The 16163-nt window shown below is 50.4% G+C and overlaps 1 protein-coding gene across 2 annotated transcripts in view; it reads right to left on the minus strand.

The window, feature by feature from the left end:
• Positions 1-16163, minus strand: part of DNAH9 (dynein axonemal heavy chain 9) — a 65123-nt gene that overhangs the window by 11004 nt on the left and 37956 nt on the right. For both annotated transcript variants that reach the window (XM_068209290.1, XM_068209291.1), the window contains 5 exons: positions 6506-6733; positions 4341-4532; positions 3862-4053; positions 2940-3110; positions 102-284 (listed from right to left, as the gene is read on the minus strand). In XM_068209290.1, the coding sequence (XP_068065391.1) occupies positions 102-284; positions 2940-3110; positions 3862-4053; positions 4341-4532; positions 6506-6733 (966 nt within the window). The remainder of the gene's footprint in view (positions 1-101; positions 285-2939; positions 3111-3861; positions 4054-4340; positions 4533-6505; positions 6734-16163) is intronic.

Here is a 16163-nt window from a genome sequence, read left to right on the forward strand (position 1 = left end):
AGGCTTTGCACCGCCCAAGGTGTTCCTATCGAGTGCCTTTAACAAATACCCACTTTATTCTCTTTTCTGTGTCCCAGGGAGCCTCTCCAGGCCACCAGTACCTTGAGGCCCAGCTCCAGCTCGGCGAGCGAGCGCCGCATTTCGGCAGTGAGGGCGTTCATGCGCTCGCACTCCTGGAGGGCAACCACAGCATAGGGAGTCCTCTCCTCCACCTTGGCCAGCAGCTCTGCCATGTTGAACTCGTCCGTGAGCTTCTCTAACATCTCTTCCAGAAGGGCTTGCACCTGTGCCAGAGGGAGGAGAGAGGGGGATGCTGCTGAGTGATACCCAGGCTCACAGCTGCCTGAGCTGGGAGAACTCCCTCTGCCCTGTCAGTGTCTCCAAAACCATCCCTGTCAGCCCTGGGCACCTTGCAAAGGGCTTGCCCCATCCTATTAAAATCCAAGTGCTGACAGAAGTTTATGTCAGATGAGCGGCTTGCAAAATGATGGTTTTCAAATGTCCCTGTGACATGTGGCAGCCTCTTCTCTTCTTGGCTCTCTTATTTCTCCTGAGGTCACACTCACAAGGAGATGGATGGAGCTGGAGCCTCAGCTGAGCCTCAGGACAACACAGCTTATGAGCTGGTTTTCTCTGGTGTACTGATGGAGAGAGGTGATTATATGAAATTGAATTTTAAGCTGAATTTGGCATTCCGGACTAATGAAGCCACAGAAGAAAAGCATAATGGAACAAAATTATTTTCTGGTCACCACCACAGCTTTCTCAGAGCTCTAAGTACTAAACTCCAATGCAAGAGGACCTTTGTGGTGTCTAAAAAAATTAAATAAACCCCTTTCTGACAATGAGGCATGAAGCTCCTTCTGTCCATGGGATCAGCTGCATTTCCCAGGTTTACTGTGGAAGCTCTCACTCAAAGCTTTGCTTTACTTCTGAGCTGGAACCTGAGCAAGACTTCTCCTTGCTGGGACCTTTTGGGCACACACAATACAGTTAAAATTCTATGATCCCAAGTGCCAAACCTGGCATGCAGGGCCAGTGCCAGCTAGGGCAGGGAAATTTTACAGCCAGGGCCACCAATATTCGTATTTTGGACTCTGTAGTCCGATTCCCTCGCATTGCTGCTCTCCCCAGCCCTCAGCTCCTGTCATCAGTGACCATGTGTGGGCTGTTACTGCAGCCACACAGGTGGCTAAAGCTGGAAAAGCTCCCCAGCAGCACCTCGGGGGCACTACAGAACTAGCTGCTCGTTTGAAATTCCCCTGCAAGTCCCTTTGGCTCTGATTCCTCCACAGCAATTACAGCTTGTTTGCTGTAGGGTGACCTCAGAAGTCTGTGGGAGGAACCGGACTTGTCAGAGCCTCGGGAAAATGACAGGTTCACATTTTCCCTGGAAGCTCCCTAAAGTCACCTCAAACAAACCAGGGCTGGACATCCTTCAGTGGAGGAGTTGAGACAAGGCTTTGCTCACTCCCATCCAAGGACCAAGTGGAAGGGACAGCTTGGATAATGACAGACATCACTTCAGGAAGGAAATGAGCTGTGGGAGCGTGTCCCCAGGCACAAGGCAGGGCACTGAGGTCACAGTCTGCTTGCACTCAGGCAGATTTTATTCCCAGACAGAGCCATGAGGACTTCTGTGCTCCTGTGAGAGTCTTCTTGACTGTCACCAGGAGTTTGCAGGGTGGCCACGACCTGTGACACCACTGCTGGGGCACTCCCTGATCATTTTGCTTCTCTGGGCTGAGGAGTTTATTTGTGTTTCTGTAACAAAAAGAGTGGGAAGGGAGAAGAGGAACTCACATTTGCTATCTCTGAACATCTTGTTTAGCTTTGCTACCCCTGGATTATTCTCATCACCTCAAATTAGAGTATGAACTGAAAAATGACCATGCTGGGCACTTCTAGGAGCCCCTTAGGGGAAGGCAGTCAGTTCCCCAGCTTCACACCAAGCCAAAGGAAACTCGTGTGAAACCACAGCTTTATATGAGCTGCAATTAGCCATTCATTAAATTGCAAATCTTCAAACACAGAGCTGGCACCTTAAGACTGCAGGAGTAAAAACCTGAGCATGTGTTGGCTGATTCCAGATCTTGTCAGGGATGTTTGGGCCATGTTTTAATGAGCTGTGAGTTTCCACAGGGAGGGCTGAGATCAGCCCAGGACACAAAGGAGTAGCAAAGGAGTTCAGCTGGAAATAAGGAATTACAAGGCCCTGGGGAGCTGGTGGGACACGGTGGCAGCAGCAGGAGGAGGGCTGAGCTCTGGGTGGCATGCTGTGGGTGGCAGGCAGTGTGCCAGGGGCCCATTGCTATGCCAGTCACAGGGATTGCTGCTCAGGGGAGGTTTATTTGCAACACCTTCAGAGGATGATAACGAAGGCTCTGCAGTGCACGGGGTAATTAAGAGGCACTGTCCTGTTACTGCCAACACTCAATTACATCCACCAGGGTGATGTTCTGCATAAAACCAGGCTTTAGGCAGGCAAAGGCAGAACACAGAACCATGGACAAGCCTGATGGATGAGACAGGCATCAAACCCCTGAGCACTTTCACCATCTACCCCTGAGCACTCTCACCATCTCCTCCTGGGTGCCCATTCCCCCTGAGCACTCTCACCATCTCCTCCTGGGTGCCCATTCCCCCTGAGCACTCTCACCATCTCCTCCTGGGTGCCCATTCCCCCTGAGCACTCTCACCATCTCCTCCTGGGTGCCCATTCCCACTGAGCACTCTCACCATCTCCTCCTGGGTGCCCATTCCCCCCGAGCACTCTCACCATCTCCTCCTGGGTGCCCATTCCCCCTGAGCACTCTCACCATCTCCTCCTGGGTGCCCATTCCCACTGAGCACTCTCACCATCTCCTCCTGGGTGCCCATTCCCCCTGAGCACTCTCACCATCTCCTCCTGGGTGCCCATTCCCCCTGAGCACTCTCACCATCTCCTCCTGGGTGCCCACAGCTCCTTGGCCCGTGCTGCTGTCCCGGGGCTGCAGCTCCAGCACGGTGCGCAGAAGCCGCTCCGAGCGCTGCGTGAGGAACCCGATCTCGGCGTTGGGGTGGAGGCCGTACAGGTAGGGAGACTCTGGAGGCAGGGCATCGTCTATGTACTGCACAGAGACATGCAGAGCACGTTAGGAACAGCCTAGGGCACATTGTCTGCAGAGCTTCATCCCCCCAAGAGGTCAGCCCGCGCTGATCCAGCTCTGCCTGTGGCTGAAACACCAGGGAAGTGATGGAGGAAGGAGAGTACAAATGTTTACAGAGCTGCTTCTGCTCCTGCTGGGAAAATTCTGTAATTGCTGGAGTTCAGCTTGGCTCCCTGTCTCAGGCTGGACCTTCTCTAGCAATTATCTGCTGTGCATTTCAGCATCAGCATCCTGAAATCTCTTGTGGGAATTGAGCTTCCAGTAGTTAAGTTTATGAACAAAACCAGCCTGATGTGCCTCTCTGTGCTACTGCATTTGTGTACAAAGAGCAGATGAGATCAGTAAGTAGATCAACAAGACCCTTCAGTGATTCTCATCGAAACTGATGATAAAAAGACCTTGAAAGGGCCATTTTAGCAAACAGTATGTGGATGTAATTTTCCAGGAGCCCCACTTAAGTCTCAAGCACCAATACAGTTGCTCTATTCATGCATGAACAGAATGAGCCCATGATGAAGTAGCAAATTACCATTAGACTTGGTTCATCCAGGGGAATGCTGAAACATCCACAGGAACACAACATAATGGGAACTAAGAGGAACAGTGCAGGAACACTGCAGCCCCATTCCTGCCTCCTAAGGCAGATTATGGGGCAGTTAGGGAAGACATTCCATTTACGTGTATAAATAATGCCAGCAAACAAAGAGCTTACCTGGTGATAGCCATTATAATCCATGTTCCCTGGGAGGGGAAATCCAGGAGCAAGGCAGAGCTCTCCCTCCAGCATTTCTGGCTTAACGAACTCTTCCAGGTAGGTTTTGCAGAGCCGCCTGTCCCAGTCATCCGTGATGTGACCTCCGTACATGATCTCACCCACGAGGTAGCGCAGGTCATCGTAGGGGACCTGGGCGTGGAGCAGGGTGGGCTGAACCCAGGCACTGCTCTGCACCCTTTAGGGCTCCCACCTCACCAAACAAACATCAGGCAGGAGTTAAATCCTGCCCCAGGAAAGCTGGGCCACAGCACAGTGCCGCTCCCCACTGAGCGAGTGGCACTGAGGTCTCCCAACTCCTCCCAAAAACACCCCAAACTTTGAAACCCAAAGATGCCAAGGAAATGGCATTTCAGGACAGCTTCAGGCCACTCTGGTGGTCCAAAGTCCCCAGACAGCCCCCCCTGTGGTGTCCCCACCTTCGAGCTGGCCTGCAGGTAGTTGTAGAGCACGTTGACAGAGATGGTGAGGTCCCCGGTGCTGAAGGGGTACGGGCGGTTCCAGCCCTGGGGGCCGAACTTGCGCCGCTCCGCCACCACCGCGTGGAAATAGCACAGGGCAAAGAGGATGCTCCTGAACTCCTTCTCCTGGCTGCACATCTCCAGGGTGTCCTGCAACACAGGACAGCTGCCCTCAGCCTCAGCGACTCCCAGGGAACCCAAACACGGCAGGCTTTAGACAGGGTGAATCACAGAATCAGAGGCCAGGGCTCAGAAACACCCCCAAACCATTAAGTTCAACCTTTGACCAAATACCCCCATGCACAACTAATTGTGAACCGTATTTTTTGAACAATTACAGGGATGTGTCTCCACCACTTCCCTGGGCAGCCTGTTTCAGATCTTAACCAACCTTCCATTGTAGAAATTTTTCCTAACATCCAACCTGAACCTCCCCTGCTGACACTTGTTACCTGGGACAAGAGGCCGATCAAATTGTCCTCCAGTTCATTTTTGTGTTATACACACATGCATTTCAAAGTCAGTGGCTTTGCATTGCAGATTTATTGGCAAACTCTAGCAAATATTTTCTGACTTAACATTTACTGTCCCCAGCTCTGAGTGGCTTTGCACAGGAGCACACACAGGGAAGGAAGGACACGTGCACCCACTCAACGCCCCATCACCTGCATGTGCTCAACATCCCTCACCAGAAAGATGAGGAGGGAGCCACAGAATCACAGAATTTTCTGTTGGAAGGGACCTTAAAGTCCATGCTTTTCCAGCCCCTCTGCCATGGGCAGGGACACTTTCCAATATCCCACGTTGCTCCAAGCCCCGTCCAGCGTTTATCTTAAAAAAATGCCACGTTAGACCTTTAATCCTCTGAGAGCACGACAGAGCTCAGGGTCTGTGCAGAAAAGGGGGAATCCATTACTCTAGAGGGTGCAATACATTGACCAAGTGCACGTGACAATCAAGAACACCCCAAAACCTGTTTTTCCCTGGATTAGGCAGCATTCTAAGCTCCCTTTATCAGCATTGTGATGAAGAACTGCTTCAAATACTTGCAGAACACCTTTCTCATTTCAGGAAACATCCCCAGAACAACCCAGTTCTTTCTCATTTGGCCTCTCTTCAGTTGTCAATTCTTTTTCAGCTACAAAGCAGAACAATATCCCCTGCACAGAATAAAGGGCCTTCTTTGTAGCCTTCAGCTGAAAGCTAAATTTGAACATCTCTTCTGTATAAAGCAGGGAAATGAGGTGTAAAAGGGACCCCACCCACTCGCTTCAGGATTTCTGATAAGAGATGTTTCATAATCCTCCAGCAATTTAGAAAATGCTAATTACTATTGATTGAAATGAGCAGAGGCAGGATGAAAATGTTACTTGGGGTGAAGGCTCTCCCCTCCCTTGTTCTTCAGGGGGTGGGGAGGAAACGTCCCTCACGCTCTGTGGAAGAGGTTTTACAGCAACTTCTGTGAGCCAGAGAGAAGTTTGAGAAGAGGATCCATGTTCACCCCTGAAAGAATTTCCTACCAAGGTCATTGACATAGAAACCAAGAAAGAAAGAAGGATAAATAAGACAAACCTACAACTGCCTATTCCAATGAGCACTTTGCTTGTCTTTCCTGACAAATGAGTAAACTTAGGAGTTTGTAAGAATGTATAAATAGCATGCATGCTGTAATAAAAACAGTTTGAAAATGGAGCATATTGCTTTGGATTGTCTCTAACTCAACTACGACAGGGGCTGCAGCAGCTCCAGCACACCCAACTGTTGCCCTGATTTTTGAAAGTGTTACGTTGTCTTTTATAGTTCTTTTGAAAGTTTTAAAGTTCTCATAAAACTTCTTTAGCCTTCTGGTAATGTTTACATATTTGAGATTCAGAGTTCCCACACAATTTCATGTATAAATAGAATAATTTACATATTTCTCAGTGGGTGGAGAGAAATGATTGATTGATCTTTGGACCAGTGTGGTTGGAGAGGTGGTAATTCCATCCTCCAATCCACGGTCACCTTTAGAATTCTATAAATACCAGATGTTCAAATAAAACTGGCTCTTTTTCTTTTTTTAACTTACCAAACTTCTGTGTACTCATTTCGTGGCCAGTAGCGACACCCAACCGTGCTCCTACCTGGCTGAAGTTGTCCAGGGCCTTGTGCAGGTTGGCGTGCATCCCGGTGGGCGCCTCACTGGTGATTTTGATGGAGTTTTCCAGGATGCCCTGGGGAATGATGTGGCTCTCCGGGCACGGCGCCGGCTCGGCGCTCAGGAACACGCGGAAATCCCGGTGGCTGCCCTCGCTGTGCTGCTCCAGCCTCTTCTCCAGGGAGCTCAGCCACTTGGCCACCAGGTGGATGTTCTGCCAGGGACAAAGGAACAAGGCTTGCTCAGTTTCCCCATCACACCCCCATGTGCTGAGCAGGCACCAAATCCATCCCACTGATGGATGCCCTCTGGAATTTGGGACTTGGCCCAGGGGTGCCTGTGTGCAGCTCCCAGCCCCAAAGAGCCAGGTGCATGAAGAACATTTGAAAATTCAAAATAATCAGTATAAATCAGCAGCAGAGCAGCAAGTCACAGCTGGGCTGGTTGGGCTCTCGGTGCTGGAATTCTCCTAATTTCAGCAATAACAGCTGAGGTTTTTCCTGGGAAGAAAAAATATTTATTTTAAAAATTTATTTTATATATATTTTATTTTAGTATTTGTAAATTTTATTTATATTATTTTATATTTTATTTATTTATTTATTTATTTATTATGAAATTAGGAATTCTCCTAATTTCAGCAATAACAGCTGAGGTTTTTCCTGGGAAGAAAAAATATTTATTTTAAAAATTTATTTTATATATATTTTATTATAGTATTTGTAAATTTTATTTATATTATTTTATATTTTATTTATTTATTTATTTATTTGTTATCTGTTATTCCTGGGGAGCAGAGTTGTTATTCCTGGGGTGCAAAGCTGTTATTCCTGGGAAACAGTTTTTATTCCTGGGGAACAGAGTTATTATTCCTCCCCCCAGCCCCACCAAGCTCAGGTTAGAACATTTGTTCATTTTGATCAGAATTACAGTGAGGACCCTCCATAGCAGTTCCTGGGCAAACAAGTCAAGCAGGTGATTTCACAAAGTCCTTTAACACAAAAAGATTTATTTATCCATGCAACTAATTGGACACATCCCTCAGAAGATTCGGCAGAATTGTGGAGAGATGGTGAAATGGATGAAGTTAAGCCTCAGTTTTTCCCCTGGAGTCCTATATAGCATTATAGTTTCCAGGCAAGAAACCAGCTTTTTTGTTCTATTAGGAATGGGATTTGTGGGCTAAACTACTCTTGTGTTAAAGGCAGGTGTGCAATCCAAACTGCCTGTGTTCACAGGCCCTTGGGATGGTGATTTATCCCACCCCAAGAAAGGACAAGGAACTTGCTAAACCTAAATTAAAAGCAGCCGCCAGAAAGATAAACTGCTCGGAGGTGGCAGAGAAATTACATAAAGGCACCGTATTAGAGGCTGAGAATAAATATATATCACCTATAAATGGGGCCAGAAAGAGCTCTCATGGTTAAATAGCAGAGTAATGGAGATTATTAGGAGTAAAATTACATTCCTCAGAAAGTGGAAGTTTTGTACAAATGAGAAAAACAGAAAAGAGCACAAAAGCCAGCCATAGTAAAGTCAAAAAGAACTACAAGAAGCAATTTTTTTGAAAACGATAAAAGCTAATAAAGAAACCAGGAACCTACCAGAGAGTCTATAAAACTGTAACATGATCAAGGTCTGCAGTGAGTGCCCATGGAAGGCCAGGCCAGCCCAAAGCAGCCCAAATTTGCAGGAATGTTCCCTGCAGAGCCTGGAGAGGCTCTCACTGTTCCAGCCTGGTGTAATCCCTGAAACCCTGAGGCTGGAGATGTCCCTGGAGATCATCCATCCCACCCTCCTGCTCCCAGCAGGGTCACCCAGAGCAGATTTTTAACTGTGTCCAGTTGGGTTTTTGGATATTTGCAAGGCTGAAGTCTCCACAACCTGTCTGGGCAGCGTGTGCCAGTGTTCAACCACACTCACAGTAAAAAAAAAAAAAAAAAAAAAAAAAAAAAAATTAGAAAATAGTATAAGATAGTGAGATGGAATGAAATGAATGTTTAAGGGAAGTTTGTACCTCAATTTTAACCCTTTTCTACTCGCTCTTCCACTCAGCACCACTACGAAGACTTTGACTCCCTCTTCTACCAGGAGGGATTGAAACACACCAATAAACCAAATTTATCCAAATCCCAGCCGTCTCTGAGCCAAACCCCAGCTTTTGGAGGTTAAATAACCCCAGCCTCTCCTCATATAAGAGATGCTTCAACCTCTTAATTGTTGCAAAGACTATGAAACTGAAGCAGCAGATGAGGAGCTGTCCAGAGGGGTCGATGAGGTAAAAAATAAGAAGAGGTCTCTGGGAGCAGATGGGCTCACCCCAAAAGGACCCCACAAGAGGAAGGTGTGCAGCACAGCTCAGGAGGCAGAAGCCAGCCTGGCAGGGGCTCCAGCAGGACATGAGTCACTCCCCAACAGCATCAGTTAGGAAAGAGCAGCAATCTCAAAGCTCCAGCCCATTTTAGAGAGCTCACACATGTGAGGATATCACAGTATGTGCTGGGGTGTGGGTGGAGCTGCTGCTGGTGTCCCCAGGAGCTGCCCCAAGCTGGGTTTGAGCAGTGCTGGTCACCGGAGGGGTCAGTCCCTGCTGAGCAGGGTGGACACGGCCAAGGACCAGGCTGGGGGGACAAGGAGCTGCCCAGCTGTCCCTAGGGATGTCCCAGCCCATGGAATCCTGCTCAGCAGGAGCAGGAGAAGGCGGGAATGGTGGCAGGGAGGGTGTTTGCCTTCCCCAGTCACCACGGGGTGTGACAGAGCCCCTGCCTGCCCAGGGAAATGGGCAAGGAATTCCTCCCTTGGCTTCCTTGCCTGGGCAGCTTTGGCTTTGCCTATTGCAGTGTCTGGCTCTCAAGCCGTGAGGTTCCTCCCTTTTACCCCCACATCCTGCCCCATCCCACCCTGGGCAGTGAGGGAGCAGCAGGTGGGGCTCGGTTTCCACCTGGGGTTAAACACAGCAGCTCATCCCCATGAGCTCCTTCTTGGAGGCTGGAGAGGAGATTTCCCCAGGCACCCCCCACACCAGCAGCAGGCCCTGCGCGGAGCAGGAATTGTCTCTGTGGGGTCCCTGTATCCCCAGGCGTGCATTTTCATCAATACCAGCTCTTTATCTTCCCCAAACCAGTACTGCTGCAGGTAAAAGGAAAGGTCTCACAGGCCACTCACCAGTTAAAACACAGCTAACAGGGGTAAGGAGGCTACTGATGGAGTCTTAACTCCTCACCATATCAAAAAGAGCAAATGATTGGTGAGCTGACAAAATAACTCATAAGACAAAGCCATTTCCAGTCTTGAAAATAAAGCCTGGCAGTGAAGAGCTGCAGGAGGATGCCATCACTCTAAGAGACTGGCAATGACACTGCAGCAGGAGCTCAGTGGTGATAGATGCAAAGTAATGCACTCAGAAAAACAACCCCAGCTACAGATACACACACTGATGGGCTCAAAATTAACTATTATTACTCAGGGAGGAGAGCTCAGAGCCCTCACAGTTATTTCCTGCAAATAACAGTTCAATGCTTAGCAATGCGAGAGCAAAGGAACAGAGAATAAAGCTGCAAATGGGATTTTGCCACTCCATAAATCCATAGTGGGCCTTCGTCTTGTAAACAGCACCCAGCTCCCACTCCTCTTAAATCCTAAAGGATTTAACTCCCACAGAAGGAGACACTCCATCAGTCGGAACTCGGCCATTTGGAGAGAGCAGAGCCTGGGGTGGAGGGAGGGAAGGGTGAACAGAGCAGGCTGCAAGGAAAGTGGAAGTGCATTTTCATGTGACACAGAACTAAACTGCCAATTTACTGCTTCAGGGTGTTTGGGGAGTTGAGAGAATCACAGAGTGGAGCTGAGCTGGAAGTCAGAGAGAAACACAGAATTGTTAATGCTGGGGAAAAAAAAAAAAGCTTTAAAACCAGCAAATCCATCATGCCAGCAGCACCACCACGCTCAGCATGAACCCTCGTCCCCAGGTGCCACAGCCACATGGGTTTGGAACACTTCCAGGGATGGTGATCCCTGCATCCCTGCATCCCCTGCCCTGTTCCAACATCGCTGCCCCCTTCCCTGAGGCTGTGCACGCGCTGCCTCAGGCAGGGGCTGGGCTGGGCTGGCAGTGCCTGGGGCCGGTGCCACAGAGGGACGCCCCGGCGGCTCCCTCATGGGAGCACAGAAACCTCTGCTGGCTTTTCAGGTGCCTCTTGTGAGGTTTCAGGTGGGCTAGGTATGGACAGATCCCAGCTGGGACTGGAGAAGAGGATAAACATTGTGGAAAGGAAAAGCTGAGACGCTTCAGGCTGGGACAGAGTGGTGGCTGCTGGCACTGTTGTCACGATTTGAACCTGCTGGAGGGATGGCCAGCACTCTGAGAGGGACTGAAGGGTGTGAGTCAAGAGAATTGCTGCTTGGGGAAGCCACAGACACTTTGCTGCCTCCAGCTCTGCTGCCCCAAATCTGATTGATGTGCCTGGGAGCAATATTTTTATTTAGAACGGCAGAAATTCAGTCTCCTCACCTGAAATGATTTAGGGTTGTGCTCACATTGCGTGGATGAAATGGAGTTTGGGGTGTAGGGGGAGATGAGAGGAGATGCCAGGGCAAAGGGATTGTTCTGGGGTTGTTTTCTCACAAACAAGGGCTGTGTGAGGAGCAGTAGACAAAATGCAATTACACCTGAGGGCTGCTGCACCACTGCTGGCCTGACGCACTCAGGATTTCAGAATTTCAGGATTTCGGGAGATCAGATCATCCCCAGGGTCCAGACAACCAATTCACTCTACAAACACAAGTCAAACAATCAGGTAGGAGTGCACTGAAACCTGCAACCAAAGTGGTGCCAACTCCACAGAGGTTTAATAAAACTGGGAAAGAGCTCAACAAAATACCAAAAGAAAAATCATGCATTAAGTATCAGTTTAATCATAGTCTGCATATCTGACCTTAAGTGTTTTCATCTCTAATTGGTAGTTTCTTCCCACATCTGCTTTTGCAGTGTTAGATGGCTCAAAAATAATTGCTTTTGCTTGTGTTGACATGACACGAGTGATCATTATTTGTGGGTATCACTGCCTGCTAACAGCTAACTTAGGGAATATTTCCAGTCCAGTGATAATTGAGTGCATTTATATCCTGTCCTTTTGTGATAGAAGGGATAAAAAAGAGGAATAGATGATGCCAAACATGGGCTGGTACTAAGAATTCATAATTCAAATAAATATATCTGCCCAGGCCAGACAGGGATGCTGCAGAAGGGATTCACAGGTGGGAAAGAAACTTTGCAAATTAATTCTCAGCAGACAGGTAACAAAACCTGAAAGAACACATCTAATGAGAACACATGGTCAGAGTAATTGAGAGATGTGCCAGTTATCAATATTGAGAGATGTGCCAGTTATCAATAACGAGCCAGTGTGGGCAATGTGAAACAGCCCCTGCACACTCACCATCCCCACTGACCATCCCCTGCACACTGACCATCCCCACTGACCACCCACACTGACCATCCCCACTGAGCACCCACACTGACCACACTGACCATCCCCTGCACACTGACCATCCCCACTGACCATCCACACTGACCATCCCCACTGACCACCCACACTGAGCATCCCCACTGACCATCCCCTGCACACTGACCATCCCCACTGACCATCCCCTGCACACTCACCATCCCCACTGACCACCCACACTGACCACCCACACTGACCATCCCCACTGACCATCCCCACTGACCACACTGACCATCCCCACTGACCATCCACACTGACCACCCACACTGACCACCCACACTGACCATCCCCACTGACCATCCCCTGCACACTGACCATCCCCACTGAGCATCCCCTGCACACTGAGCATCCCCACTGACCATCCCCACTGAGCATCCCCTGCACACTGACCACCCACACTGACCATCCCCACTGACCATCCCCACTGACCACCCACACTGACCATCCCCACTGACCATCCCCTGCACACTGACCATCCCCACTGAGCATCCCCTGCACACTGACCATCCCCACTGACCATCCCCACTGACCATCCCCTGCACACTGACCATCTCCACTGACCATCCACACTGACCACCCACACTGACCACCCACACTGACCATCCCCACTGACCATCCCCACTGACCACCCACACTGAGCATCTCCTCCACACTGCCCATCCCCTGCACTCTGCCCATGCCCACATCCCTGTGCCATTTCCCCTCCCAGGGCAGGGCTGCAGGCCGAGGGCAGGGCAGGGCAGGGCTGCAGGGGCAGGGCCATGGGAGCCCCAGAGGCTTTCCTCCGGGAGTTCCCTGCTGAGCCCTGTGTTTACACAGGCACAAGGCATCTCACAGTGAGCATTGCCGTGGCAACCATCGGGCATCCACCACATGGACACGGGCAGCACATGCTCCCCTCCCTGTGCTGGCAGCACCCTGCCTGCGTGAAAGTGCCCCTCTCCTTCAGCCCTCCTCACAAATCACTCCTGCAACAGAGAGAGCTGATGTCTGTACAAAGTCTTGTTCTCTGGGAGACCTCTCGGAAAACATTCCCGGTTTTTCCATCCCTGTGCGAGCCAGGCTGCAGAGCTGCAGCCAGCCCAGCACTGCCCGTGCTCACTGCGTGGTGCTGGGGGACCCCAAGGGACAGGGAAGGGCACTGCTGTGCCCAGGGCATGGCATGGGCAGGAGATGCCACCAGCCTGGCCTGGGATGTGGTGTCAGAATCACAGAACCATGGAAAGGTTTGGGTTGGAAGGGACCTGAAAGCTCATCCAATTCGAACTCCTTGTCATGGGCAGGGACAGCTCCCACTGTCCCAGGCTGCTCCCAGCCCTGTCCAGCCTGGCCTTGGGCACTGCCAGGGATCCAGGGGCAGCCACAGCTGCTCTGGGCACCCTGTGCCAGGGCCTGCCCACCCTGCCAGGGAACAATTCCTAATTCCCAATATCCCATCCATCCCTGCCCTCTGGCAGTGGGAGCCATTCCCTGGGTCCTGTCCCTGCATGCCTTGTCCCCAGTCCCTCTCCAGCTCTCCTGGAGCCCCTTCAAGCCACAGTCAGTTCAGGGCACTCCTCAGGCTGAACAACCCCAGCTGTGCCAGCCTTTCCTGCCAGCAGAGCTGCTCCATCCTCTGCTCATCCTGGAGACCCCTCTGGACCTGTGCTCCAGGCAACCCTGCTGGAGCAGAGGGCTTGGGCCAGATGATCTCCAGAGGTCCTCCCAAGCCCAGCCATCCTGGGATTGTGTGATTTATGATACAGCGATGAATCTCACACAGTTTTGCTCCAGGAGCGCACTGTTATTCGATTTAATGCATGAACCTGACTCAGTGAAGCAGCAACCTGGGAAAATGGAAAGATGCTCAAGAATTAAATTAACTTGATCACAAAGAGAGGGAAGTGACATTTTGGCTAATGGGTGAAGACTACAATTAAATTGGGAATATCTAATGTCTGGACTCTTCCCTGCACCAGTGCATCCAAACATGCATTTGAACAAACACTAACAAATTTCCCTGTGTCTTTGCTGTTGAGCTGATCAACCCCATTTGGTGACTGTGGTGGCCACTGCATCAGCAAAAGGCTTCTGAGGGGGACACAGAGCAGACACAGCCTGTGCTGACTCGTAGCTGAGTGCAAAGCTCCTTCCTCCCTGCACAGAGAAAACCAGAAAACCCCTGCAGAGAAACCAGATCCACGGATCGCTGGGCATGGGAGGGTAGAGATCACAGAGTCTCTGGGACTGGAGACACCTCTGGCAGCCCCCAGTCCCAGCCCTCTGCTCAGAGCAGGGCCAGGCAGTGCAGTGGCCCAGGAACATGTCCAGGTGCCTTCTGGATGTGTCCAAGAATGAAAACAACACAAACTCTACAGCCAACCCCATCCACTGTTTGCCCATTCACATGGAAATAAAGATGATATTTACATTGAAATGGAATTTCCTGAATTTCAGGTTGTCCCCATCACCAGACACCAGTGGGAGAGTCTGGTCTTTACTCCCCACCATCCAGGGAGATGGAATCTTCTCTTCTCCAGGCTGAACAATCCCAGCACTGCACAGAGCATCTCTAGCTGTGGGACCCAGCTGTTTCTGCCCCCAGAGCCATGAGGAGCTGGCAGTGAGCTCTGCCTGCACTCCCCAATGGAATGCTCCCCAAAGCCCTCCAAACCTCTGAACTGTTGCTAAGGAGAGCTAGACCCTGCTATCAAATGGGTTTTTGTGGAGCTCAGAGATCAAGCTCAGCTCTTCAGTGCCAATGACAGGAGCAGAGCAGCTGCTGGGCTTGAGCTGGGCTGTTCCTGCAGCCCTCAGGTAACAAAGTCTCCTTCAAAGAGCTGCACTTTTGCCTCAGGGGCTCCTCTCCTGCAGTTGGACCATTTGTATTTGTAGAGAATAATTTTAGCTGTGGCCTTCACTCATCTGTCACCACCCTGTGCCAGAGCTCAGCAAAGCTGAAGCCACCAGACAGGAACAACACTGGTGCTGAAGGGGCAGGGAGCTGCTGGCCAGGCTCTGCCAGGGTCAGGGGAATTATCTTCCCATGGAAATGAAGAACTGGGTGGCTTTCTTCTGTTCTCGCTCATAAAATGAGTCCTTTATGAAAATCTCCATTTTCAGAGTGAGCTGAGAAACTTTCCCCAGGGTGCTTTTGTCTTTATTTTGCCTCTTCTGGTGTCAGAAGGCAGCAGGACTGAAAGGAAGTGGCCCTGGGACAGCCCTTCCCTGCAAGGCAGTGATCCTGCTCCTGTCATCCAACAAAAGCCTCCCAGCTGCCTCCCAAACCTAATTCCCTGACTCGTTAGTGCTCCAGGTATGTGTCTCTCACTGTGCCTGGTCCCAGTCAAGGACCAATGATGAGCCACACGTGTAAAAGCCACCCAGACGACCCCCTCAAGTGTTTGTCCTGGAGGACCTGTGTGTGAGAAGCTCTGCTCCACGTGAGCTGAGCTGTTTGGTCAGGGGATGGCAGCATACAGAATCAAAGCCAACAGTTGCTTTTTGTCTGCTCAGAAACAAATGGGAGGGCTGGGTATAACTGTGCTGTGGGTGGGATACAGCCTTCAAATAATGAGCTTCATTAATCTGGGTAAAATTACCCTGAGATCTGCTCTGGCCGCTCTTTTATTATTAATGCAATGATCCACGAATCCTGTGGCACTTTAGTAAATTGAGTCATCTGTGTCATTCCAGATCTTGGACAAACACTCCCGGAGCTGTTTGTGAGGCATGTGTCACCAAAACCTCGCAGGAAAGATCTTGCCAGATAAACCAAATGGTAAATATGGCTCTGATCCAGCCCTGACTGATGGCAGACCCTGTGTGACCCCTCCTCACTGACTCCCACTGGGATGAGTTTGGGCACTGGTTTTGCCAAAGGTCAGATTTGCAGCCCTGAGAAGGTTCTTTGTCCAACCTTCTACACCCCAGTTTGTCCAGAGGGTGCTTTCATGCCCTGGCAGTCTGCTGACCCTAAAGGAGCTCTGTTAGGCCAGGAGTTCTGTCAATGCAGGGACACACCTTTATCCCCTGAGGCTGCTCTCCCCCTTCCTCACGTTCCCCAGGAGCTGGGAACACGGAGTGAGGGGCAGGCACAGCCTCTGGAGCTGGGCAGCCTGACCAGTCTGGGGGACAGTGGAGTCCTTCTGCCTTGCTGGA

This window comes from Anomalospiza imberbis, chromosome 19, assembly GCF_031753505.1.
Source record: "Anomalospiza imberbis isolate Cuckoo-Finch-1a 21T00152 chromosome 19, ASM3175350v1, whole genome shotgun sequence".
Taxonomy (NCBI): domain Eukaryota; kingdom Metazoa; phylum Chordata; class Aves; order Passeriformes; family Viduidae; genus Anomalospiza; species Anomalospiza imberbis.